This window comes from Sceloporus occidentalis, unplaced genomic scaffold (assembly GCF_023333645.1).
Source record: "Sceloporus occidentalis isolate IW3139 unplaced genomic scaffold, rSceOcc1.0.p SCAF_10, whole genome shotgun sequence".
NCBI lineage: Eukaryota > Metazoa > Chordata > Lepidosauria > Squamata > Phrynosomatidae > Sceloporus > Sceloporus occidentalis.
Window position 1 is genome coordinate 13,803,430 of NW_028316990.1, and position 24,848 is coordinate 13,828,277.

At 44.8% G+C, this 24,848-nt stretch overlaps 3 protein-coding genes across 12 annotated transcripts in view; 2 read left to right on the forward strand and 1 right to left on the reverse strand.

The window, feature by feature from the left end:
* The window catches only part of ANKRD27 (ankyrin repeat domain 27), a 43,357-nt gene extending 37,378 nt beyond the window's left edge, over positions 1-5,979 (reverse strand). For 5 of the 9 annotated variants that reach the window (XM_089540146.1, XM_089540152.1, XM_089540153.1 and 2 more), the window contains exon 1: positions 4,994-5,118. The gene's annotated coding sequence lies outside the window, so the exon portion shown is untranslated. Of the gene's footprint in view, positions 1-3,350; positions 3,595-4,993; positions 5,119-5,146; positions 5,377-5,493; positions 5,559-5,619 lie in introns of those variants that run through there. The other 4 variants (XM_089540149.1, XM_089540147.1, XM_089540151.1 and 1 more) reach the window with 4 other exon arrangements.
* RGS9BP (regulator of G protein signaling 9 binding protein) lies at positions 5,171-13,390 on the forward strand. Of its 2 annotated transcripts, none has more exons than XM_089540156.1 (2): positions 5,171-6,888; positions 9,185-13,390. In XM_089540156.1, exon 1 carries the CDS (start codon positions 6,006-6,008, stop codon positions 6,720-6,722), a length of 717 nt encoding a protein of 238 aa, XP_089396282.1. In that variant the 5' UTR covers positions 5,171-6,005; the 3' UTR covers positions 6,723-6,888; positions 9,185-13,390. The 2 variants fall into 2 exon arrangements, with proteins under 2 accessions (XP_089396282.1, XP_089396283.1); XM_089540157.1 differs by having other exon boundaries at positions 5,171-6,815.
* Positions 13,391-18,330: 4,940 nt separating this feature from the next.
* NUDT19 (nudix hydrolase 19) lies at positions 18,331-24,321 on the forward strand. The gene is made up of 3 exons (XM_089540087.1): positions 18,331-19,447; positions 20,944-21,151; positions 23,419-24,321. The coding sequence occupies exons 1-3, from the start codon at positions 18,743-18,745 to the stop codon at positions 23,652-23,654; spliced, it is 1,149 nt and encodes a 382-aa protein (XP_089396213.1). The 5' UTR covers positions 18,331-18,742; the 3' UTR covers positions 23,655-24,321.
* The last annotated feature ends 527 nt before the right edge of the window (positions 24,322-24,848 follow it).

Below are 24,848 nucleotides of genomic sequence, written 5' to 3' on the forward strand. Positions count from 1 at the left end.
CTGTAATGCTCCACGGTCTTTCAGTGCAACTTTTAGTTAAAGTTGACCATAGGGTTGCGCTTGGAGGACCTAGATATTCCTAGAGAGAACATATTAATCAAATCCGTGAATTATCAAATCTGCAAATATCAAATCTGCAAATATGGAGGGATGAGTGTACAAAGGGAACGTAGAAAAGACAGAACACTGGAGTGTCAGCCACAACACTAATGTATACTTCTATTGTTAATTCAAATTTATCTTTCTTTGCAGTGTACAAACAGCAACATAGTTCAAGTTTCACAGAAGCTTCTCCCCAAGGTAACAGTGCCCACTTTGTTCTGAACCAAAATCTGGTACAGCTTCAGTCTTCAGTAGAACATCTTTCCGTTCCTAGCGTGATCTCATCCATTTTTGTTCTATCCTAGAACTCCAAGTTTTCTTCCTTATCTCATGTCTGCTCAGGTTAGTTTCTTTCTCTAGGCAAAACCCCATTTTGTCATCATACAACCTCAACTCACATTTATAGGTAAAGGGAAATGATAATTGTAGGTAAAGGGACACAATCTTCCAGGAACAATACCTATTTTTTACTTTACAAAATGTTTATTCGAACTGGAGTTGATTTCACTGCAGAGAATATGGCTGATAGATGCTGGATGATGAACACATGAGAAAGAAGATCATGCCATGTACAAAATGTATAAATAAGGTGTGGCCTATGTTCAGTGTGGGATGCCGTTGTTAGTGGATGGTTGGATAGTCATTGGTTTGTATACAGTGCTGTAAATACTCTGTATACTACAATAGGGTTGCCTTAGGATTGCCGTAAGTCAGAAATGACTTGAGGGCACGCCACCAATACCACAGCATCATTCCTTCTTAGGGTCAAAAGCCTCAGGTAGTCTTTAGAAACAAAAATAACCCCACACACATCTGTAAATATTGCTATGTTAGTTAAAAATGCATTTACTTCTAAATGTTCAAATGGAGATAGGTTCATTAAGCCAATTCTATCCAGCCCAGATCATTGTGATGTGAAATCATTTTCATTTAACAGATGGCAACTGCAACTGCCCAGAAGGCGTTCCAAGAGAGAGCAATGACAGCAGTTCCCAGGAAGTGGGATTACACGCCTCACACAAGTAACTAGCTCTAAACCGCTTAGTGGCATCAGAAGAGACACAGGCCAAACCTGCAATGGTTCTTGGGGCCAGCTGACAGCTTTCTTCCTCTCCCTGCCTCTTCGTTCTTTCATTATTTTCAATTCATCTGAAAACTCTACAGCCACCTAATCCACACAGATTCATTCAAGCCAATGCCACTGGATGAAAGCCATGCCTATACCATCAGCACAACGAGGTGTGGAGTATTTACAGGAGAAGACTGAAGTATGTCAATTTATATGATGGGTGGGGAAGAACAAGCCAGATACTGCAGCTTTACTTGGCTGCCATCTCCTACAAAATGTACCAGGTTGCATTTATGTTCCATCTTTGCATTTTGTCTCTTCTGAAAGCAGCTCAGACAAAGATGTTGGAGTCTAACCTTTTTATGTTTACAATACCAGTTCTAAAGCAAGCTAGATTGGGAGCTAACTATTCCTGAAAGTTCATCTATTAAACCTAGCATCCTCAATTCAGAATTTAAACCACACATTCAGCAGAAACCACATGGTCTCAGGGTATTACTTCAGAATGTAAAGAAGGCGAGTAGGACTTCATGATGAACGCTGAGCTTGCATGTCAAACAACTTCTGCAGCAGATAAAGAAGTGCAGTACTTGCCTGGTTCATTTTCCCTACCAGAAGCGTATGGGAGCCTTTAGATCTCACTTCCCTGAAGCCCTCAACCAGCAACAGTAAAGGTCTGTGAAAGTTACAGTCAACAACCTTTGCTGAAAATGCAGCAAACACACACACTCACACACAAAGAACAGTTCTGGGAGCCTTGCTTGTCTGATGAAGCCTAACAAGGAGGCAGAATACTGAGAGCAAGCCTGAAAACATGTTTGTAGTGCAAGACTTCCCTCTGAAGATATATGATATGATACTAGGGGCGGGGAATAGCTGGCCCTCCACATCTTGTTGGACTGAAACTCCCATCAACCCTAACTATCACAGACAGCAGTAAAAAATGATGGGAGATGCAGTATCACAAGTGGATGGCCATATGTTACCTTTAAAAATGTTTTAGTCTGTTGCATATCTGGTTTGCTTTTATCAGGCATGAGGAAACTATAGCCCTACAGATGTTGTACTACAACTTCCAACAGCTTCAGGCAGCATGGACAAATGGTCTTGTACTCACAACACACACAGAGAGGGTCACAGGTTACCTTTTTCTATTGTAAATAATACACATTTTAAGGGTATAATGAGCTGTCTTTTAGAGGAAGCCAGGTCAAGCTGCCCCCTAAATTTTGCTACTTGGAGAAGTGTGTGCAACCACATTTTGGTTTCAGAACTAGGGATTTATTGCCTTTCGTTTCAAGTATTCAGTTATAATTACATTTGCTTCTATTTAGGCCAGACACACCAAGCATCAAAATGCCCAGGCATAAACCATTCCATTTATTTGGACACAATTATCCCCTTAAATCAAATCAGATAGTTCTTTATCAAGAGACTATCCTCTGTGACAGCAAGAACATCTTCCTCCCAGTTCTTCAGTCTAGTTAGGAAAACCTTCCAGTGTATTTCAAGCAGCCATCGCTCTCTTTACATGTCAGTAATACCTGCTGGGTCACTTAACTGACCTATGTAGTTAATCTCTGCTTAAGCTTACACTACTGATTTGCAGCAGAATTACAAGTCAGGCATAGAATAAAGTGATCTTTCAACACAGACTGTTCAAACAAGACAGGCAAAATGGATAGCTTGCATTCCATCAACAGATGCCCATAAGGAGGAACTAGTTGGTTTACATACAGTAAGGAGCAAAATAGGGCACTGAGCCAGAACCCTTTGTACTGGATATATACACACAGAGAATGTGCATCACTTCAAGCATCTTCCTGGACTATCCTGACCAGTCAGATATTTTTGGGAAGCCTACAGAAGGCATTATAATTTCATAGCAACCAGTACTGTATTTGCAAATACTTCTTCTGAAGTAGCAGTAAGCAACTGTGGCTCTTCAAAACTTACTGGAATGCGATACCCACCAACTCTAGCCAACAACACCAATGATAAAGAATTATGGAAGCAGATGCCACCTGCCACCTCTAAGAGCTTGCAAACACCACCACCTTAGTACCTTAAATTGAAATAACGCCGTAGTATGAGACTCAGCATAGCGTAACAAAGGCGGAGGAACTGTTAGCTCTTTGCAAGTCATTTCCAACTTATGGAGACCCTAAGATGAACCTACCATGGGATTTCCTTGGCAAATTATCAAATCCATCCTGCACACAAGGGCATAATAAAAATAGTGTCCTTTCTATAAAATGGTAATAAGATTTGCTTATTCCGTCTCCAAAATAAAAAGTTCTGCCAGAGGCTGTGCTGGGCCCTCTCCAGAAGGAAGGTAAAAGGCCCTTTGATTTAGGCCAACATCCATTCACCAACTGGCTGCTAGTACTCCCAGATGGGAAAGTGTTTCCCCCTTTCTTCTCCTATGGAAACAAAACATTTTAGATTGTTTTAATGCAGTGCTTGTTGGATTATCATAACTGCTTGTCATACCCAGCCTCCAAAGCCCTGGTGTGTTCAGGCATAATACAGTAGGCCCTCCACATTCACAGGGTTAGGGCACAGGACCCCCGTGAAAGTGAAAAATGAGATTCTCTAGGCCCTCCAGTGTATATGTCTGTGATCAATCTCTGCTGGAAGCTAACCACAGAATTGCACTGGAGGACCTATAAATGCAGAGAGAAGTGTTCTCTCTAGCTCCTACGATGTGACCTACAACATCTTGACAAAATGCAGGCCTGTGACCCACCAACATCCATCATAATGTGGTTGGAGTGTTGGGCTATGACTCTGGAGAACAGGATTCAAATCCCTGCTTGGCCTTGAAAACCCACTGGGCAAGTCACACTCTCTCAGCCTCTGAGGATGGCCATCTCTCAACAAACCTTGCCAAGGAAACACCGAGAGAGACCCACCGTAGGGTTGTCGTAAGTCGCAAGTGATCTGAAGGCACACAACAACAAGAACAACATGATTTTAAACACCTCTGCTTAATGAAGAAGCCAGTGGGGCTTTGAAAGCTTGCCACGTGTATTTTGTGCATTTTGGGTGGCCCAATACAGGCATCGACGTTTTGAGCATTCTGGGTGCTATTGTAATAAAACACACAAGAGTGACACTGCGACAGTGGCGGAAACACAACCCAAGATACTTTGACACCATTTCTCCACCTCGGGCTGCATCCACACTGCACAAATAACCCAGTCTGACACCACATGCTATGGGATTATGGACAGTTTGGAGCTCTGGTGTCACAACCAATTACACTTCCCAGAATTCCACAGCCCTGAGCCATGGCAGCTAAAGTGGTGTCAGGTCGGGTTATTTCTGCAGTGTGGACGGAGTTTAGATGAAAGCATTCTGGGAAGCGCATGAGGGAACATGCTGAGACCTCCGCCTCGTTGGGGGCCATTATTAGCTCACGCTCTTAGGGCAGTGGTCCCCAGACTGTGCCCTTTAAGAGATGTTGGACTCCAGCTCCCAGAAGCCACAGCCATGGTGGCCCATAGGGATTCTGGGAGCTGCAGTCCAAAAGCCCTTAAAGAGCACAGTTTGGGGGGGACCACTGATTGTATGTATAGCATTGGTCCCCAAACTGTGCCCTTGAAGAGCTTTTGGACTCCAGCTCCCAGAAGCCTTCAGCCATGCTGCCAATAGTCTAGGATTCTGGGAGCTGAAGTCCAAAGTACCTCGTTGTCTAGCTCTTTGCTATGGAATTCTGGGAGTTGGAGTTTGTTGTGGGGCCCCAACTCCCAGAATTCCAAGGCAAAGAGCCAGACAACGAGTTAAAGCGGTACCAAACCGGGTTATATCTCCACTTACCACCTCCTGGAGGCCTCACTTCCCTCCCAGGCCCAGCTCTCCTCCTCGGCGCCTCCGCCTCGCCATCGCCCTGCTCTCCCCTCGTCCCTTCCTTCCTTCCTTCCTTCCCTCGTTTCCCAGCCTCTCTCTGCCCTTGTTCCGACCAAGCCCTACCTCTTCCGACCCTCTTCCTCCTCCTCCTCCTCCCCGCGAAGGTGGAGCTTCCGAGGGGGGAAGAAAGAGGCAGAAGAAGAAGGAGGGTTTGTGGGCTGGCTGTTGCCTCGCAGAGCCGGCTCCGCTGCGCTGGGAAGAAGGAGCCGAGCGGCCTCTGAGGGAGAAGGAGAGGCGACCGCTTCGTCCCTCAGCTGGGCGGCGTTTCACGTCGGGGGAGCCCGACTGAGGCGTTTTTAAACGCAGACTGAACCCACCTGAGGCGTTTCTTAGCGCAGAGGGAGCGTTTCTGAGGCGTTTTTTAACGTAGAAAGAGCGTTTCTGAGGCGTTTCTAACGCAGAAAGCTCACCTGACTGGCTTTTTAACGCCGACGGAGCCCACCCGAGGCGTTTCTGAGGCGTTTTCGACGGGAGGAGAACCCGCCTGAGGTGTTTTCGCACCCGTTTGGGGCGTTTTCAACGCGAAAAGAGCTCACCTGAGGCGTTTTTAACCGATGAAGAGCCGTCTTGAGGCGTTTTTAACGGGGGAAGAGCCCACCTGAGGCGCTTTCGCACCCGTCTGGGGCGTTTTTAACTGAGGAACAGCCCTCTTGAGGCGTTTTTAACGGGGGAAGAGCCAGCCTGAGGTTTTTCTGCGCTTAAAGTGAACAAGGCGCAGAGAGTGTCCGACTGTCGAGGAAGAGGAGAAGCTGAGCCCAGACAGTGCCCCTTTCCCTCCCTTTCTGGTCGAGGGAGAGAGAGGGGGAGATGCAGGGGCGTTTCTGGAGCCCCTCGAGGGCCACCGTCTGAAGGGCAAGAGAGCTGAGGGGGCAATGTGTCAGGGTCTCAGGGTTTTGTGAGGGAGCGAGGAAGGGGTGCCATCATGGCGAAGGAGGAGTGCAAGGCGCTGCTGGATGCGCTCAGCAAAGTGGCGGCCTGCTACCGTCACTTGGTGCTGACCGTCGGAGGTACTTCGGACTCGCAGAACCTGCGCGAGGAGCTGCGGAAGACGCGGCAGAAGGCGCAGGAGCTGGCGTCGGCCTCGCGGGCCAAGCTGACGTCCGCGCTGCGGGACAAAGCGGTGGGCAAGGAGGACAAGGCGGAGCTGGAGCGGCTGTGGGTGCTCTTCTCCAGCTGCCTGGAGCTCCTGGAGGCCGACATGCGGCGGGCGCTGGAGCTGGGCCAGGAGTTCCCGCTCAACGTGCCCAAGAAGCCCCTGGTCCAGACGGGGATGAGCGGGGGCACCTCGGCCGTGGCCGCCCGCGCCATGAGCGCCCAGAACATGAAGTACGAGGCCGAGGCCAACATCGACGTGGCCGACCTCAAGGACCTGGAGAACGAGATCAACCAGGTCGGAGAGATGCGCTACGACATGGAGATGAAGGTCAGTGTCCCGCAGTGGACCGTTGAAGCTAAGCAGGACCCCGGCGCAGAGCTCAAGTCCACTATCAGCGTCGGAGCCTCCTCCATCGGCATGGCCTCCGTCGAGGAGGAGAACAAGGCCTTCTGCGACATCAGCAAAGTCCTGGCCGGCATCATCTTCACCGCCGTCCTCCTGATAGCCGTCATCCTCGCCGTCTGCGTCGCCAAACTCTCCTGAGGCTGGACACAGGCCTAAGGCCACTTTGCACCAAGAAAAAAGGAAGAACAAGGCTGTCTTTTGCTCAGGTTACAAGGAAGGCTCTCACCGTGGGTGAGGCATATGGCCTCATGGCCAAGCCACCTTTTTTGACATATTCTAGCTTTAATGAAACGGCCTATCCGAGGTACAGCTGTATTTGAGGGAAAGGACACTTGTCTGTTTGCAGAGGGAGCTTCAGGGTTAATGAATGAGGGGTATTACAACTACTGGCAGCAGCGACCTTAACGTTGGTGTCACCCAGTGGTGTCCGCACCCCCCGCAGTCACTGGTTGCATCCCCATGTTGCTGGGAAAGGGATCTGGCCTCCCAACCCAGCCATCTTTTTAAAGATATCCTAGCTTTAAAGAAACAGTCTATCCAAGGTACAGCTTTTATTTGAGGAAAAGGAAACTTGTCTGTTTGTGGGGTTAATGAAAGAGGGGCATTACAACTACAGTACCAGCAGCGGCATCCCTAGGGTTGGTGTCACCTGGTTGCATCCCCATGTTGCTGAGAAAGGGATCTGGCCTGCCGGCCCAACAACCTTTTTTGAGATATCCTAGCATTAAAGAAACAGCATTTAAAGGTATCTTTAAAGGTACAGCTTTTATTTGAAGAAAAGGGAAAGGATACTTGTCTGTATGCGGGGATCCTTCAGGGTTAATGAAAGAAGGGCATTACAACTACTGGCAGTGGCGTACCTAGGGTTGGTGTCACCCAGTGCTGTCCGCACCCCCAAATTACACCACTGTTTGGGTCCCCATGTTGCCTGTTGCCCTGTGGTTTGTGAGTGAGTGGCTGCAGCGCAAGCATTTAACCACTGCGCCACCAGGGCTCCTTGTCTGTATGCGGGGGACCAGTGGCATCCCTATTTCAGTACTCTTTCAGGACACCCCAAATCTGCCACTCAGGGACCACTGACTCCAGTGGTGCCCTTAGGGTTGGCGTCATCTTAATTACAGTCATAGACCAGCACAGGGTTGGTATCACCTGGTGCAGTAACTCATGGTGTCACAACCACCCCCCTCTCTATTGATCTCCTCTTCCCATACCACACAGAATCCTCAGTCTTTTGGACTAATGCAGTGGTTCCCAACCTTCCTAATGCTGCAACCCTTTAATACAGTTTCTCATGTTGTGGTGACCCCCCCAACCATAACATTATTTTCATTACTACTATATGTGTTTTCCAGTGGTCTTAAGCGATCCCTGTGAAAGGGTCATTCGACCCCCCAAAGGGGTCCTGACCCACAGGTTGGGAACCACTGGACTAATGTTACTCATAAATTGTCATTCCCGCATGCCACTGAATGCAATCTTCCCCCTGAGCCTCATCCCACTCAGATCATCTCTTCAGCATTTTAAAGAAATACAGGTGAATGCCACAGCCCGTTTCTTTCCAAATGCAGATGTTTGAGGAACAGCTGTTTGAAACCCCCCCCCCCCCTTTTAGGTTGTCACCTGGTGCGGTGTGCACCTCCCCAGTGACGCCACTGCAGGGCCCTTCAGGGTTAATGAAAGAGGGGTATTACAACCACCAGCCATAATAGGGATTTGGTTGCTATTTGTAGATGACTGTTCTAAGTAACTAGAAACAAAATACGGTTTATGAATAGCCTCTGATGGTGGCCTGTGTTTACAAACTGGTTACAAGTTTTGTGTATCATTAGGAGGTTGGAACGGCTTACGGGAGAAAATGGAGAGATTTAGGAATTATATAGCATTCCCTCCAGACCTAAGGGATATTGTGTCCTGGTTGAGCCAAGGATTGGTTTTCTCCTTCTTAACCGTTTTCTTTCTTTTTTTAAATCTCTGGAGTTAGGACTTGAAAGTCTTTTTCTAGAATTAAATCTTATAGAGACCTGAACTTTTAAAGCGGGAGAGGAGTCTAATTGCACTTTTTTGGCAAGTGTACAATGTCAAATGCAACCCAAATCTACAGGAGAAAGATTAAGCACCATTTAGAGTGATCTTAAGAAGCCGTTCTCAATTTATGATTGCATAACATAGTTTACCACGACTATATTATGGGGGAAGAGACTCCAGTCCCTTTTGTTTTGGGTTATTCATTCCATACCAGTCAAATTTAAATGCCCCATATAATGCCACAATATACACAGAGAGAGATTTACTTCCAAATACGTGTTTATGGTTGGCTTCCTTCAGATTATTTCTTTACTTATGGCTGAATCCTCTGCTTAGTTTTCTGGAAGTTAGCTTGATTGAATTTGCTGGATTTTAATTCATGTGTTTAGGCACTTTGGGATTCATGTTTGGTGCACTGAAACACACTTAAAATTTTAGGGCTTGTGTGCCAGTCTAGGTTTGTGGGTTACATTTATATGGAAGTATTTTCTGCTTATGTTTGTGGAAGTTGCTTTGATCTAATGTTGGTGAGATTTGGGATGTCAGTGTAACTAAAAACCTGTTTTGTTTTGCAGTGTAGCATGATGTTAAATCATAGAATCATAAAATCATAGAGTTGGAAGAGACCACATGATGTTAAAAAGTGGGAGTATATGAAGCTGCCTTATAGCAACACAGATAGTTCTACATGACTGACAGTGACTCTCCAAGGAGGATACTTCAGGATCTTCTGTGTAACCTTAGCTAATAGTCTTTCCCAGCCCTACCTGAGATGCCAGAGACTGATCCCGTTTGATTCTGTGGTACAAATAAGAGACCTGATCTCACGTTGACACTCTGAGGTTTACACATGTGCATCTCCTATTACTGTTAATGGGATTTATATATTTACCTGCAGGAATCAAGGAGATTAGAATCAATCTTATAATCTTGACATGCTCACGCATTGGCAGAATGTGACGTGGACGGCACATAAGAGCTGAAATTTATCAGCATCCAACACACACCTACTATCTCTAACCTGTTCTTTATGACATTTATAATTTACAGATTATATACATGTATTTTAAAGGGGATTCATAAAGAATTCAAGTGTGCAGACAAATTTCTGTTTCAAATATTTGTAACACGAAGAACAGCATTTTACTCAGAGTGGTTATTTGAACTGACCGACACAGATGGCACATAATTTGAACAAGGGGGGCACTTCACCCACCATTTTGGGATATGTCTCCCCAGACAATAGGCCTCCCCATTTGAAAATGTGAGTAAACACACTTAAGATGTTGCACCTATACATAGAATATGTGTGTATACTTGACAAAGTGTAGCCTGAGGCAGGGTTAATTTTAGAGCCAAGATTTACAAGTGAAGTTCAGTTCTGTAGAGACTGTATATGCATAAGGGGGGAAACTTGAAATTCTAGGTCTAATTTAAGACCCTGTGTCCTCATTGTTTGGTTTTTTAGTTCTGTACTTTGACTGATGGAGCATCTGTATAATGGCCAGATCCAGTCCTTGGCATCTCCAGCTAGTTTGTCATGGGTTGGGTAGGAGAGCTGGGGAGAATGCTATCCAAAAGATCATGAAGTGCTACTGCCAGTACCTCTAGACCAGTGGTCTCCAAACTGTCCTCTTTAAGAGATTTTGGAATTCAGTTCCCAGTATCCCAGACTATTGGCCAACATGACTGAGGCTTCTGGGAGCTGAAGTCCAAGATCTCTTAAAAGGCACCGTCTGTGGACCACTGCTCTAGACCTATGGTCAGGAACTGTTTGGTCCATGAGTCGGATTCCTGCTCTTTACACTTGGGACCAAGTCAGTGGGCTAGATGTCTTGTGGAAGAGGTTCTCCACCCCTCCCTAGCATTATTTACACTTACCTCCACCTCTTACCCCCACACACTGCTATGTCAAGAGCCTAGATTGTACCAACCAGTAGTCTGACAGTACAGGGTAGCTTACCATATGTAATTCAAGCTAATGATTCAGAAATGGTTCCACAGCCACAACCAAAGTTGTGAAATTATTGAGAAGCAAGTGGAAAAAATCTCCATCTTACATTTTTACCGCGTGCATAGCTGTGTATAGCCACATGGACGTAAAGGTACTAAAACTGCTGTTTGCAAGTCTGTTGAATTTAATTGTAGCAATACTTGAACATGTTTGAAGGGAACGTTCTTAGGGCATGTTCAACATCAATATGCTCTCCCATTAATGTCTCTACAACTAGATATGTACAGCCCAGTCCTAAGTATGTTTATACAGAAAGCCTCACTGGTTTCAAGGAATATGTGTAGTTTTACTAATACTGTTGAATAATGTTGAAATAAGTAGAAGATACTTCTGGCTGTAGATGTAACAGACTGTCTTGCATTCCTTTGTGTACTTATTTAAGGAAGCCCTATTGAAATCATTGAATTTAATATAAGGCTGAAGCTGTCAGTGAAAACCTGTGGCATCTGCTTTCATTTACATTGTCTAAGTTAGATGGCTAGCCAAATCTATTTTGGTTTTGAGGTCTGTTTCATTGAAAAATTATACTAAAGAATGGGTTTGGGATTTTTTTTTATTTAAGACTACAGGAATAATCTCAAAATGTTGTATTCTTATTGGTGCTAAACTACCCAACTCTGCATGTAGATATACTCAAACTGCTGCTATTGATCCTCTGTATCTGTCCACTGTCAATGTTGAAATCATTGTTCATTGCGAGGACCTTATCCTCGCTATCACAAGGGCTAGACATTTCTCTTCAGTGACAGCCATATTGGGAGAATACTTGCACTCAAACTGTCTTAAATGCTCTACAAATACATATGTTTAAATCCTGGAAAGAGAGGGGGGACTTCAGGAGACCGACTCTTCATGGTTGGATTGCCACTTACAGTATTCTTGTCAGGAACAAATTTTGTATTCTTTGCAGATTCCAAAATCCAGTTCAAGTAGTTTCTGCAGCTGTGCTTGTTCTGGAACAATCAGGGAACCTAGGTTCAGTAGCTGAGAGTTGGGATTTGTTATCATTTCAACCTGGATGTGCTGTTACTCATCTGTGCATTTTTGTAGAACTGTCACGTTTATGAGTTGTAAATCTGTCAATTTGGCTGATGTACAGGATTTGTTTTGCAAATGATCTGAACTATTTGTTGCAAAAATTCATAACAGCAGAAGACACTGCTTGCCTGGACAATTTTTCCGTGGCTAATTTCTAAGAAACATTATTTGAAAATAGGTTCTGTTGACAGCACCATCTCCTATTTTCAAGTAAACATTTTTTAAAATGGAGATTTAGCGTGTTTCTAAACCAGTAGCAGAGTTGTACTGCTTGCATCTCCCTTAGAACATAATTCAAAGTTCATTCACTTGACTGTTTTTCAAGTTCAAGTTCATTCCCACTGTCAGCTGGTCTGTCAATGTTCATGAACTGTAAAGACAGAGGCAAGCCTGACACAGGATTGTCACCCTCTAATTAGCTAATGCTCCCAACCTTTAATCCCCCAAGTCCGCCCGGGACAATGATGTGTGCAATGTGACCCACGGACAGATGCCTGTCACTTGGTTGCTAGGTTGACCAAATACAAGGGAGGTCAGGATTCCTATATCTTTCATGAGTAAAGGAGAAGACAGCATTTTGACAGGTTTGGCCTGTGTTTGCAGGAGTCAATAAACAAAATATACTCCTGAAATGCCTTCTTTTGTGCAGCTGTGAAAAGATAACAGAGATCATCAGTCTCCCTTTAAGGTTAACAAGGGCGGAAGGCAGACATTCCCCTCCTATCAACTTGTTTTGTGGGACTATCTTACTAGTGATGAGAGATGGCATGGTGTAGTAGTTTGAGTGTTGGATTATGACTCTGAAGACCAGGGTTCGAGTCCCAGCTCTGCCGTGAAACCCACTGGGTGACCTTGGGTAAGTCACACTCTCTCAGCCTCAGAGGATGGCAGTGGCAAACCCCCTCCCCTCCTGAAGAAACTTGCCAAGAAAACCCATGGTAGGGCCTTAGGGTCGCCATAAGTCAGAAATGACTTGAAGGCACACAACAACAACGATAGTAATAAATTTGTTCTTCAAACCATTCCCGTGAGAGTTTGGTTCCACCAAATACATGGACCTTTGCCATTAAAATAAAGTCCAACACATTCCAATGCTCTTCTAGAAGGACTTAGGTAGGGCCCACATGGATGGTTGAACCACTTGGGTGTTTTTTAAAACAATACTTCTTAGCAAATATATTTATGTACACTGTGCTACAACCACTGACCTATTTACTGGACACCTTTTAAAAGACGACGATATTAAAGCTGAAGTTTAGCTTTTGTTAAAACATGTACAAACTTTTTTTAAAAAAGAAGAAAAAAACAGCCTGACGACTCTCTCATGTTTACAGCCTTAGCTATTTTTACTGAGTAAGAATGTATATTTTCACTGGAAAAGGCAAGGAAGACTTTTTTGTAAAGAAGATTTTTTTAAACAATCAAACTGCTAGATATTAAGGAGTATGACTAATTAATAATAATAATTCAGGTATTATGACTGTGAAGGCGATCAGGGATTATCAATATCAAGTGTTTTGTATAAGAGGAAGAAAAGCACTTTGGACTTCTACTGATGAAATGTTTGTTAAGGGTCTATGTTACAGAATTGTTTTACTATGAATGTGCAAGTGTTGAATTATAATGAGCTGGTGTCGTTCCATCTGTGGAAGAGCGTGGCTTTTGTGCTCAGGATAAAGCCTGTTGCTATTATTTATTTAAAATAAAGTCTGTTCTGTTAACTTGCCAATGTGTTTCCAATACCCTTTTATGTGTGTATAAAATGACAGATGTCTCAGCAGAAGCTTATCAATCAAACTGAGCTGGATTCCTCACTAAATCACTTAGATCATCCAAATAACCCAATTCAGTACTACACAGTTAAACCCCAAACAGTGTGTAAGTTTAGAGCAAGGGCAAGGAACCTGTGCTCTGGGGGTATTGGACTCCAATTCCCATCATCACCGGCCATTGTTGATACCGGCTGGGGTGATAGTAGTTAGAGGCCAACTTCATCTGCAGGTTCCCCATCCTTCCAGGGTTTGGTTTAGTTTTTGTTTTTTGGTTGGATTGGTGTCTGTGTCGCTCAGGACTTGGACATTCACATGTACACAGAGCTAAAATCACCTTTTGGATGAGGGTTTCAGACTTACAATATGGACTTATTTTACTTTCAACTTGAGCCAAATATAGACATTCACATTTTTAAAATATTGTAATTGCATAAAGCAGTGGAAATTTGCTTTACTCTAAGTACAGAGAACTCTGAGTCAGGTTTTCATAACACTGGTATCCAAGCTGCTTCTCAGGCTGCATCTGAACTGCAGAATTAGTGCAGTTTGACACTGCTTTAACTGTCATGGCTCCATCCTATAGAATCCTAGGAATTGTAATCTGCTGTGGCCCTAGAGCTTTCTCACCAAGGTTTAATGTCTCACAAAACTACAGTTCCAAGAATTCCATTGCACTGAACCATGGCAGTTAAAGTGGTGTCAAACTGGATTTCTGCAGTTCAGATGAAGCCTCAGAGATATATTATAGCTAAACCCACCTAGACAATTCTATAAATAGGGAATGGCACCAACTTTAAAGCAAGGGTGTTTAGATCAGGGTTTTAATCTTTTAATTACAAGGGTAGTACTACATATTCAGTAGAATTTATAGCAGCCAAGCCTTTCACATAGAAGAAAAAGAAAATGAAGCCAAGGAATTTAGAGTTGGCAAAATTGAATGTGAGTCTATATATCTCGAACTAACGGTACACATGTGTTTAATCTGGTTTTGTTCAAGTTAAAATAAAAACCGGAAGCGGGATTGGATAATGAAAGATACATTTTCTCATGTATGACATTAGAACTGAAAACAACGAAACCCGAAAATCCATGTTGTGTCCGGGGATTGTATCTATATAAAAACAAAATCCAAGAGGTCTTAAAGCTCCAAGCTTCCGGCTGAAAATTAAGAGTGCAGAATAATTTGTATATAAATAAATGTTTGTGAAGCTCCTCATCAACATATTTACCCTTCACAGATTTTCATTATATAAAAAGTCATTCAGGAAGACCATTGGATTATAGTCCTCTAAATGCTCTCTCTCAATACGATTATGTTAGTCTTTTAATGCAGGCTGAGGTCTGGGTGGAAGAGTAAGGCCACAACGTGAGCAGCCAGTTGCAGTGAGAAGCATACAGTACAACTGGGATTACTGAAGAATGACTGCTTTTAAATCTTGCCTGTTTGTACATGTGGCAAGTATCTGAATAGAGCAGCAAGAAAGAAGACTACATGGAGTGCGCAAATACATGGTACAAAATGCAGTTACTCACTTTCTGCTTTAATTCCACAAGGTATACATTGCAGGTTGTGTTAAAAAGTAAGTCTTGCTAAGTAAGTAAAAATAATGCTTTAGGAAAATATACACTTAGAGGGTTACTCTTCTATGGATGAAACAAATGAGTATACACTTGCAGGGGGAATAAAGTTGCGCTGAATCCCCTGCACTGCATCCTCTCCACAATTATTCATAGCAAGCAGTGGGAAAATACGAATAACGTTATGACAAGATTCACAGAAACAAGGCAGGCCAAGAAAGCCACATGAGACACTCTGTTATCTCTTAAATGCCATTATTGACAACTGTGTATTGATATTTATTGATTGATTTCCAAGATTTATATCCCGCCTTTCTCCCGCAATAGGATTCAAGGCAGATATCCAAGGTCAACATTAATACTTCCACTTTGAAGAATTCGAGTGTTTTGAAGTGACAATATGTTTCAGGGCGAGTTTTACAAATAATTAATATTCAGAGTATAAAACTCACAAAAGAATAAGACAATTAACTCAAGAATGATAATGTAGAACATACATAATATTACTTCACTTTAACTATATGTGCTTCTGTCTCTATTAAGATTATGGCCCGCCTTGTGGCACCCTTAGGCCAAAACTAGGGCTTGGGAGCACACAGCAACCACATGCTCCCAAGCCCTAGTTCATGTGGATGGCATCATTGTTACACAGCACTGTCCACATAGCACATGTATCGATGATGTCATGTACACACCGCTTCCAAAATGCACGGCGCATGCATGATGTCAATGTGACGCCCCAGGGCAGAAATGGTGCCTTGGTGGCATCATGGCAAGGAGCTCTATTTTGGAGCTCCCTTTTCCTGCAGATCCTTTCCTGTGGACCGTATGGTTGCTGCAGCCGCAGATTGCTGGCTTATGTCTATAGCGTGTGAATCTGTGGACCACAACTCAGCTGTTTGGTTCCTTTAATCAATCACATTACAAATATTTTATGTGTTTTATAAAACAAATAAGAGGAAGAGTTTTCCAGATGTGTGGCAAGAATTTTCAGAAAGCAAACTGAATCTCGTTTATTCAAAACTGAGTCTTGAGGAACTGCTAGTAAGTACACAAAGGAATTCAAGAGCAAATTAAAATATCCAGACATATTTGAGGATCAAGTCTGTATACCTTTACATCCAAACTAGCAAAATATTGTATCTAAGAGAAAAATAGAGCAAGCAGATGTCCAGTTTTGCGTGTGTGAGTCTGATTATAGTTATGCTGGTGGTTTGCCCCAGTTTTTGTTTAATGTGATCAGCCAGCTGGCTGACCTCTGCTAGTCTGCCAAGCTACCAAAATGAACTTGCAGCCATGCTATCAGGCCCTGTGCAAATCTTTCAAGTGAATTATCTGCCACTGAAAATCTGTTTAAAATGTTCACAACCTGGCATGGTCCAAGTTAAGGATGGTTAAACAGAGACAAGCAGACAGATATGATCTACTAGGTCCTCAGTGTTTCCTCTTGTCTTACAATAAGTGAATGTGGAAGTAGAAGGGATGGGTTCTGGTACTCTGCTTCCAAGTGTAATTTTTAAAATGATGTTAAAGGGCAATAGATTCACGGAGAAGGTAACTACCACATCATCTAGGAATGCCCCCTTCTCTCAATGTAATGAATGTGATTCTATAGATGTAGAGAGCAATTTCTTGGATTTGATGTGGAAGACTTGTTACCTTTCCTTAGCCAAGGAGTTCACTGTGTGAGCAACATTAATTCAGTAAAAAGAATGGTTATGCATATAAAGGTAAGGCATTTTCAAAATCCCCCCTTGAAAATGTAAAACACTAGATACACAGAGGCTGAAATCCTAAGAACGCTTTCATTGAAGCATTGCTTATGATAATGAGATTTATTTCTGAGTAAACATTTAGACAGAATTGTGCAATCCAAAAAAAGTATAGAATAGATGTTTTATTTCAAAGATTAGACTATATATGTTCCCTTTTGCATTATGAAGGAATGCTGCAAAGTGTATGGCTGGCCTGTGTCTTCTATTTCTTTGGGACACCTAAGAGATACAAATGAAATCTAAGAAGAGGCCACTTTTAACTGTACTTTTGTGAGACTGCCAGAGAGTAATGGTACCACAATGAACTATAATTCTCAATATTCCCTAGCACTGAGCCAGAGCAGTTAAAGAAGTCTCAAACTGGATTACTTTTGCAGTGAGTTTTGGACCTCTTAGGAGCGTATTGCATGGACAAAAAGCCTGCCTGCCTGCCTCCCAACATGGCTGCATCCAGGCTCCTAGGTATGCTTTGGAGGTTGCTTTAGTGGCCTCCAACATGCGCCTGGGACCCAAGATGCAGCCGGACTGCACTCGCATGGCAGAATCAGCAGCAAGTTATGTGCAATAAAATGGTGAAGGGTCTGGAAACCATGAAGCCCTATGAGGAATGACTTAGGGAGCTGGGGATGTTTAGCCTGGAGAAGAGAAGGTTAAGAGGTGATATGAGAGCCCTGTTTAAATACTTGAAGGGATGCCATATTGAGGAGGGAGCAAGCTTGTTTTCTGCTGCTCCAGAGAACAGGATCTGTAACAATGGATGCAAACTATAGAAAAAGAGATTCCACCTCAACATTAGAGGAACTTCCTGACAGTAAGGGCTGTTCGACAGTGGAAGACAGTGGAGTCTCCCTCCTTGGAGGTCTTTAAGCAGAGGCTGGATGGCCATCTGTCACAGGGGATGCTTTGATTGAGATTTCCTGCATGGCAGAATGGGGTTGGACTGGATCAGGGCCCTTGCGGTGTCTTCCAACTCTACGATCATCCCCACTTGCACCGCACAACCCACCTGCGTCCCGCTGGGGTGCAGCCAGGTTTATTGTCCATGCGATAAGCTCCTTACTTTCTCTACTAATCATTGTGTTCTGTTGGTGTGCCTAAAGAGCCTCATGACAGCAAGGCCCAGAGCAGAGCATCTCCCATGTAACCACCTGTTCTCTGTTTTAAACATCCGCCGCCGATGGGGAAGCCATCGCTGGAGAGAGGAACCATGGCAGATAGAGAGGGGTCTGATTTCAATCTGGTTTCCTTTACATCTTAGGAATTAGTAATCCCCCCCAACACACACACAGCATCTACTCATCCCAGCGATACCTTACTTAGATGTTACAATGCCATGCCATGCCCTCCAGCATCTCACAGACATGTAAACAAGCAACATCAGTCTGTTCACGATGATGGGAAAGTTATTAGCCAGGAACAACACACAAAGCTAGAAGAAGCCTGAAGTCCAAGATCATCTCTTTAAGAGGAACAGTTTGGGAACCATTGGTCTAGAAGCAGTGGACCCCAAACTGTGCTCCACCTTAAGGGCCTTTGGACTTCATCTCCCAGAATCCCAGGCTATTGGCCAACGATGGCTGAGGCTTCTGGGAGCGGAAGTCCAACGTCTCTTTAAAGGGCAGAGTTTGGGGACCACTGTCAATTATAACTCTAGTATGTTTCTCAATCAGTGTTTCGGGGCTTCTGACTCCATCTCCCAGAATCCCACTCTACGGAGCAACGTGGCCGAGGCTTCTGGGAGCTGAAGTCCGAAGGGCCTGGGAGCCTGGCTGAGGCTCGTGGATGTTGGGAAATGCCAGGAGGAGGAGGCGGCGAAGGGCGCGTGTGTGGCATTAGCCCCAGGAGGGAGGCCATTGCCCTGGCCGTGCCCTCCTCCTCCTGCTGCTCCTTCCCTCAGAGGCGCGGCCTAGTCTTTCCCCGAAGCCGCTGGGAGGCCTGAGGAGAAGGAGGAGGAGGATGAGCTCCCGGGTGCGGCCTTGGAGGGAGGCGGCCACGGTGCTCCTGACGGCCGGCGGCGGAGGGAGCGGAGAGGTGGCCGGAGGCTCCTTCGACTACCAGCTGCTGCTCCTGAGGCGGAGCCCCCGCAGCGCCTTCCTGCCCAGCGCCCACGTCTTCCCGGGCGGCGTGGCCGACGCGGCCGACTTCTCCCCGGAGTGGCTGCCTCTCTTGCCCCCGGAGCCTCGCTGCGGCCTCCTCCCAGGAGGAGCCTCCGCCAAGGCCCCGCTCTTCGCCGCCGAGAGGCCCGAGCTGGGCAGCGCCGCTTTGCCCGGAGAGGTGGCCTTCCGCCTCTGCGCCATCCGCGAGACCTTCGAGGAGGCCGGGGTGCTGCTCCTGGCGCCCGAAGGGGGACCCTCCTCCTCCTCGGCCTCCTCCTCGGCCTCCCCGGCTTCGCTGCTTCCTCCGGAGAGGCTCCCTCCGCCCGCGGAGCTCTCCGAGTGGCGGCGGAGGGTGCAGCGGCAGCCGGGGAGCTTCCTGCAGCTCTGCCGGCTCTTGGGCTGCGTGCCCAACCTCTGGGCCCTCCACGAATGGAGCAACTGGCTCACCCCGGTCGGAAGGGAGGGCCGCGGGGGAAGGAGGTACGACACCGCCTTCTTCCTCTGCTGCCTCGGCCAGGCGCCCCCCGAGGCCTCCCACGACGAAGGAGAGGTCACCGCCTGCCAGGTGAGACCTCGCTCCCTTGACTGACTCCTCCTCTGGCTCACTGCTATGGAATTCTGGGAGTTGGAGTTTGTTGTGGGGCCCAGAGCGGAGAAGGAGTTAAAGCGGTGCAAACTCCAACTCCCAGAATTCCATAGCCTTCAGCCAGGGCAGGTTGAGTCAAGCATCTTCACATCAGCAGTGCCCCCCCCCCCCAAACTCTGCCCTTTTATAAGAGAGATTTTGGACTTCAGCTCCCAGAAGCCTCAGCCACGTTAGACCATAGCATGGGATTCTGGGAGATGTAGTCCAAAAGCCCTTAAAGGGTAAAGCTTGAGGACTCAGTCCGCATCTAGCACTGAGGGAGTAATTCCTATCAGAGCACAGGCTGAGAATGGAGGGCTTGCTGCCCAGGGTCACCCAGTGGGTTTCTGTTCTCAGATGGGGAACCAAGGCCTGTTCCAGTGGCCTCCCTGGGGTTGGTGTCAGCCCCTCCTCTTCCATGGACCACCTCCATCTCCTCCCATTTGACACCATACAGAATCCATAGGGATGCTTGTTTGCGCAAATGCAGTGGTCCCCGAACTGATTTTGGACTCCAGGTCCCAGAAGCCTCAGCCACGTTGGTCAGTAGTCTGGGATGCTGGGAGCTGGAGTCCCAGATCCCTTCCCAGTCCCAGGTAGAAGGTCCTTCTCCTTGCTGCTCATGCTAGACCCATGGATTCTGTGAGGTTTCATCCAAGGCTAAAATCATATTGTCTGCATCCGCACTACTGCAAAAATAACCTGGTTTGACAGTGTGCATTAGGAACTAGGGTTTTATGCGTCTGACAATATGGCCTATAATCAGGAACAGGAATGTTTCTTAAAACAGACAAGATGAAGGCGCATACTATTTCCTTTCAGTCTTTTAATCTTATATTAATAGTCTATTATTGGGACCAACTACCAGGATGCTTCACCTGTGTGATCAAGGAAGACACAGGCATGAATGTTTGCCTAGCTGCTTTGGATCCAAACCGTGTTGCTCTTTGCATCATGGCCACAGGGTTCATTGGCATCTGGAAGGTACTGGCTTTCACCACCAGGTTTTGCAATGACTTCTGCCATTGCATAAATCGTCATCTCTGATCCAGTCCATAGTACCAGCTCAAGGCCAGTGTGAATGCGTCAGGGACTGTCAGTGAGGTTGCCTTGTCAATTTCTATCTTACTCCACACATCAAGAAGTGCCTCTTCAGTACTGGCCTTTGAGTTCCTTTTGCATTCAAAACTTAAACTATATCATGGTGCTTTAAAAATAGGTCAATCGTGTGTCTTGTTTGACTGTCAGCGTAACCCTCCTTTAAAAGATTACAGGAGAATAATGGGACCTCACATGGCTTACAAAAACTAAAAACAAGATAAGCTGAAAAGATGATCATTAAAAAGATTAAAACACAAATAATCAAATATTCAGAAGGCACATTTCATTGGGAACTTTAGACCATGGAGACTGTCTTAACCTTCCTTCTTTTTCAGTGGTCAACGCCCTCAGAAGCTGTCGAACTCTTTAAGTCGCAAGACATCTGGATAGCACCGCCGCAGTTTTACGAGTTATGCAGGCTCTGCAATTTCTCGTCTCTTCGCGATTTGCATGCATTTGGCTCCAAGCGAGCTTTGGAAGGATGTGAACGTTGGATGCCTGTTCTGTTGGTTGCTTCAGATGGCCACATGCAGATTTTACCAGGTAGATGAAAATGAGGTTCAATTAGGTTGCTTATTGAAGTAGTGATTGGTTTTATTTACTGTCTTCAGGCAGTATGGACCAGAATCCAGTTGGTGGCATGCCGATGTAACCTGGGGCTAAGGCAGCACATGCTATTTGGGGAATATTGTGGGAGAACGTTTTTAATAGCTCCTTGCACAGCCCCTCTCCTTCACAACGCCAGCGCATACCCACCGTAGCCATTTAGTGGCCCAGGGACCATCTGGATGTATATCTGCACCCAAGAAAAAAGCTATTGCCATCCTGGTTTTCCATTGTATACTAGTGTACTCACAGAGATACAGAGGAGCGATGTCTCTTCTGATGTCCTGGAAAGTGGGTGCTACCCAGGCATTGCCAGTTCTCCCCTGGCCAATAGACAGCTATGACCAGGAGGCAAAATGTTTGGCCAAGAATCTTGGCCATAGTCACCTTTATGTACCACCGCACCTTTCTGAAATGATATTTTGAAGAGTTATATGATATATTAACTGTTTGCCAAGAAAGAGTGTTTACACTCAATTGTCTGGTTTTAGTTATTGTAGCAGTGAATAGCCTTGGTTCATTCTAGCTCACTTACATTTCCATCAAATGTAATGGAATAACACTGATACAACCCAGGGTTCAAATCCCTGCTTGGCCACAGAAACCCACTTGGTAACCTTAAAGAAGTCACACTTTCAGCCTCAAGGAAGCAAAGGAAAACTGCTCCCCTGAATAAAACTTGTCAAGAAAGCTTTGATAGGTTCATAAAGGGTTACCACAAGTCAGAAATGACTTGAAGTAACCACACAAATTTAATTCTACGACTTCCAGTTATTATGCCCAATGTTTTGGATTGTTTACAAACAGTTGCATTTATTTCTGTGGTGGTATGTAAAATAAAGCAACTGCTCTGTTCAAAGAAGAATATGCCACAGCAGACCATGGGTTCATGCACACTCCTTTCTGTGTGCAAGAGGGGAAAGTTTAATGTTTTCAGTCATGGAGAACAGCGGTTTGTTCTAACCAACAGATAGGTCAAACAAGGATCTTGATTTATTTGAACTGTTGTCGGAACAAACTACAGTTCCCCATATTCAGACGCAATAGGAAACTAATTTCTCCAGAAATATGTCAAGAAGCTTTAAACTTCCTTCCTTGGTACATTTAGATGGAAGCATGTGAGCGCAAAGCTAGTGTTTCTTTAACCTTTTTAATGCCGGTCCTTAATTTATTGTGTTACATCTGAATGGGAGCTATGTGTATGTACAGCCTGGAACATGCAAATCTGATTTTCCATTCCATAAATATATACAGTCTGCCCTCCACATTCATGGGGCTTAGCGGCGCAAGACTCCCATGAAAGTGGAAAAACCACAAATGGGCATGGCCAGTGGTGCCCCAGGCATGGTGTCATCCAGTACAGAGGGGGAGGCAATGGGAAGCTTACTCAGCCTACCTAGGGCTGCCTTGTGGTGACTGGACAAGTGAGGCAATGGAAGAAAGTAGGAGGCGCATGCAAATGCACATGCCCTTCCTGGCTACTCTGTCCTGGGCTGCTTCTCTGGTGGGAAAGAAAAGGAAGGAAGAGGAGGAGCATGTGCGCATAGGGAGCTGCAATGGCAGGGGGAGGGAAGAAGTGCCCTTCAGAAACTGACAAACTCATGAATAATCAAATCCACAAATATTAAGCCCTCATATTGAGGATGGAGCAAGCTTGTTTTCTGCTGCTCCAGAGACTAGGACCCGGAACAATGGATGCAAGCTACAGCAAAAGAGATTCCACCTCAACATTAGGAGGAACTTCCTGACAGTAAGGGCTGTCCGACAGTGGAACACACTCCCTCAGAGATTGTAATGGAGTCTCCTTCTTTGGAGGTCATTAAGCAGAGGCTGGATGGCCATCTGTCAGGGATGCTTTGATTTGGATTCCCTGCATGGCAGAGGGTTGGACTGGGTGGCCCATGTGGTCTCTTCCAACTCTATTATTCTATGATTCTATGAAATGTGGAGGCCCAACTATATAATGTAACATACACTTTGACAGGGAGGCCCCCTTTATTGGTGCATTGGGATCCTTTAATGCTTGCCCTGATGTACTTGCATTTAGACCCTCTTACGAAAAATTATCTCCCGAACCGCTTCTCAATCTTTGCAAGCTTCCATCCTGCTGTTTGATGGCAGGATTACTAGAGGCAACCAGAATGTTCACTGAAGCAAGCATTGTTTATGTATAACTGTAGATTTATATATAATTTAATTTTTAGGTGATGAGCTATACCCAGAAGATCCTGATCTGACAGGGGAAAAGAAACCCGTTTTGACGTCAGATAAAAAGATTGAAGAACTAATGAAAGGGGCTAATAAACTTCACCGGATAGTGACCCAAAACCTTAATCACGTTAGCGTCCACGTGAACATCCGACAGAAGTACAAACACATCAACCCACTCATTATAGACTCTAAAGCTGGAAACAGCGCAGACTGTAATAGCAGGCTGTAATATATTTTTTCTGATATTGGCATTTTTAAAATAGTTAATATATTTTTATATACAAGGACCCATATGGCAGTTCAGGGTGACGACGTTCTTGTGCCATTTTAAGTATATACCTCAAGCCTAGCATAAACGTATTTAGTGTTGCAGCTAAATATTTGTCTAAATGTGCTAATTCTGGAGCTTAAGAACCTGACCTTTGTTTATACAGTTATGGATTCAGGTCACTAAAGTGCCATGTGGCGTTTCAGCCATTTAGCCTTGAACAGTACTGGGATAAGCTGAAGTCCTTTAGTATCGATATAATTCAATATCTTCAGTTATCCTGCTTTTGTCATCTCTTAGATACAGAGATAGTCCTGCATGCTTACTTACCGTGTTTATTCACATTGACTTTGAAACGACTGCTTAAGATTCCAGTTTTACATCTGGACAAGTCCTTTTAAATTCAATGGACTATTATTAATACGACGTTCAGAAGTTCTGCTTTTGGGACCGAAGGCACTTTGCTAGAGATGTGGAAATGTGTCTATCTGTAAAGCCAAGTAAAGTTTATAAAGTGAATTTTTTTAAATCTGTGGAAATATATTTGGGTTCAAATATTTTATTATTTCAAAAAATGCTTAATGATAAGTATTTATAATTAGACGTTTTGTTTGACTCTTAATTTATTCTTTACACGGATTGTTTAAAAAAAATAAATGTTTATTTTGAATAACATTGCTCTCCTTGACTACTTTCATCATCGCTTACCTTCTGAAATTCAATTTGCTTTCCAAATGACAACGATTTGTTAAAATGCATGTATTACGAAGGCGAAAAACAATGGAGGGACAAGCGCATATATTACGTTGATATATCTTCGTTGTTATTTGCATATAAACGGCAAGGGTCAGCCGGAGCCTAGTTAATAATAATAATAATAATAATAATAATATGTTTTATTTATAGACCGCTATTCCGCGATGATCATAGCGGTGTACAGTAAAATCGTAATACAATACGATAGTTCGCAAGTTGGTTTGCTATTTCTCCAGTGCGGATGAGGCCAAGGGTTCGAATCCCAGGGGCTCAGCCATGGAGGCCCATTGGGTGGCCCTTGGCCAAGAAGTCACACTCTCTCAGCCTTAAAAGCCAGAAATGGCTCGAAAGTACACACAACAAGGGTCCCCAAAACACACACACACCCTTCAGAAACAA

What these genes read in the sequence shown, in the direction of transcription:
- RGS9BP (XM_089540156.1), top strand. Translation starts at nt 6,006, where the DNA reads ATGGCGAAGGAGGAGTGCAAGGCGCTGCTGGATGCGCTCAGCAAAGTG.
- NUDT19 (XM_089540087.1), top strand. Translation starts at nt 18,743, where the DNA reads ATGAGCTCCCGGGTGCGGCCTTGGAGGGAGGCGGCCACGGTGCTCCTG. An exon ending in GAGAGGTCACCGCCTGCCAG is followed by an intron (nt 19,448 to 20,943) that starts GTGAGACCTCGC and finishes CTTCTTTTTCAG; the next exon opens with TGGTCAACGCCCTCAGAAGC. An exon ending in CCACATGCAGATTTTACCAG is followed by an intron (nt 21,152 to 23,418) that starts GTAGATGAAAAT and finishes TTTAATTTTTAG; the next exon opens with GTGATGAGCTATACCCAGAA.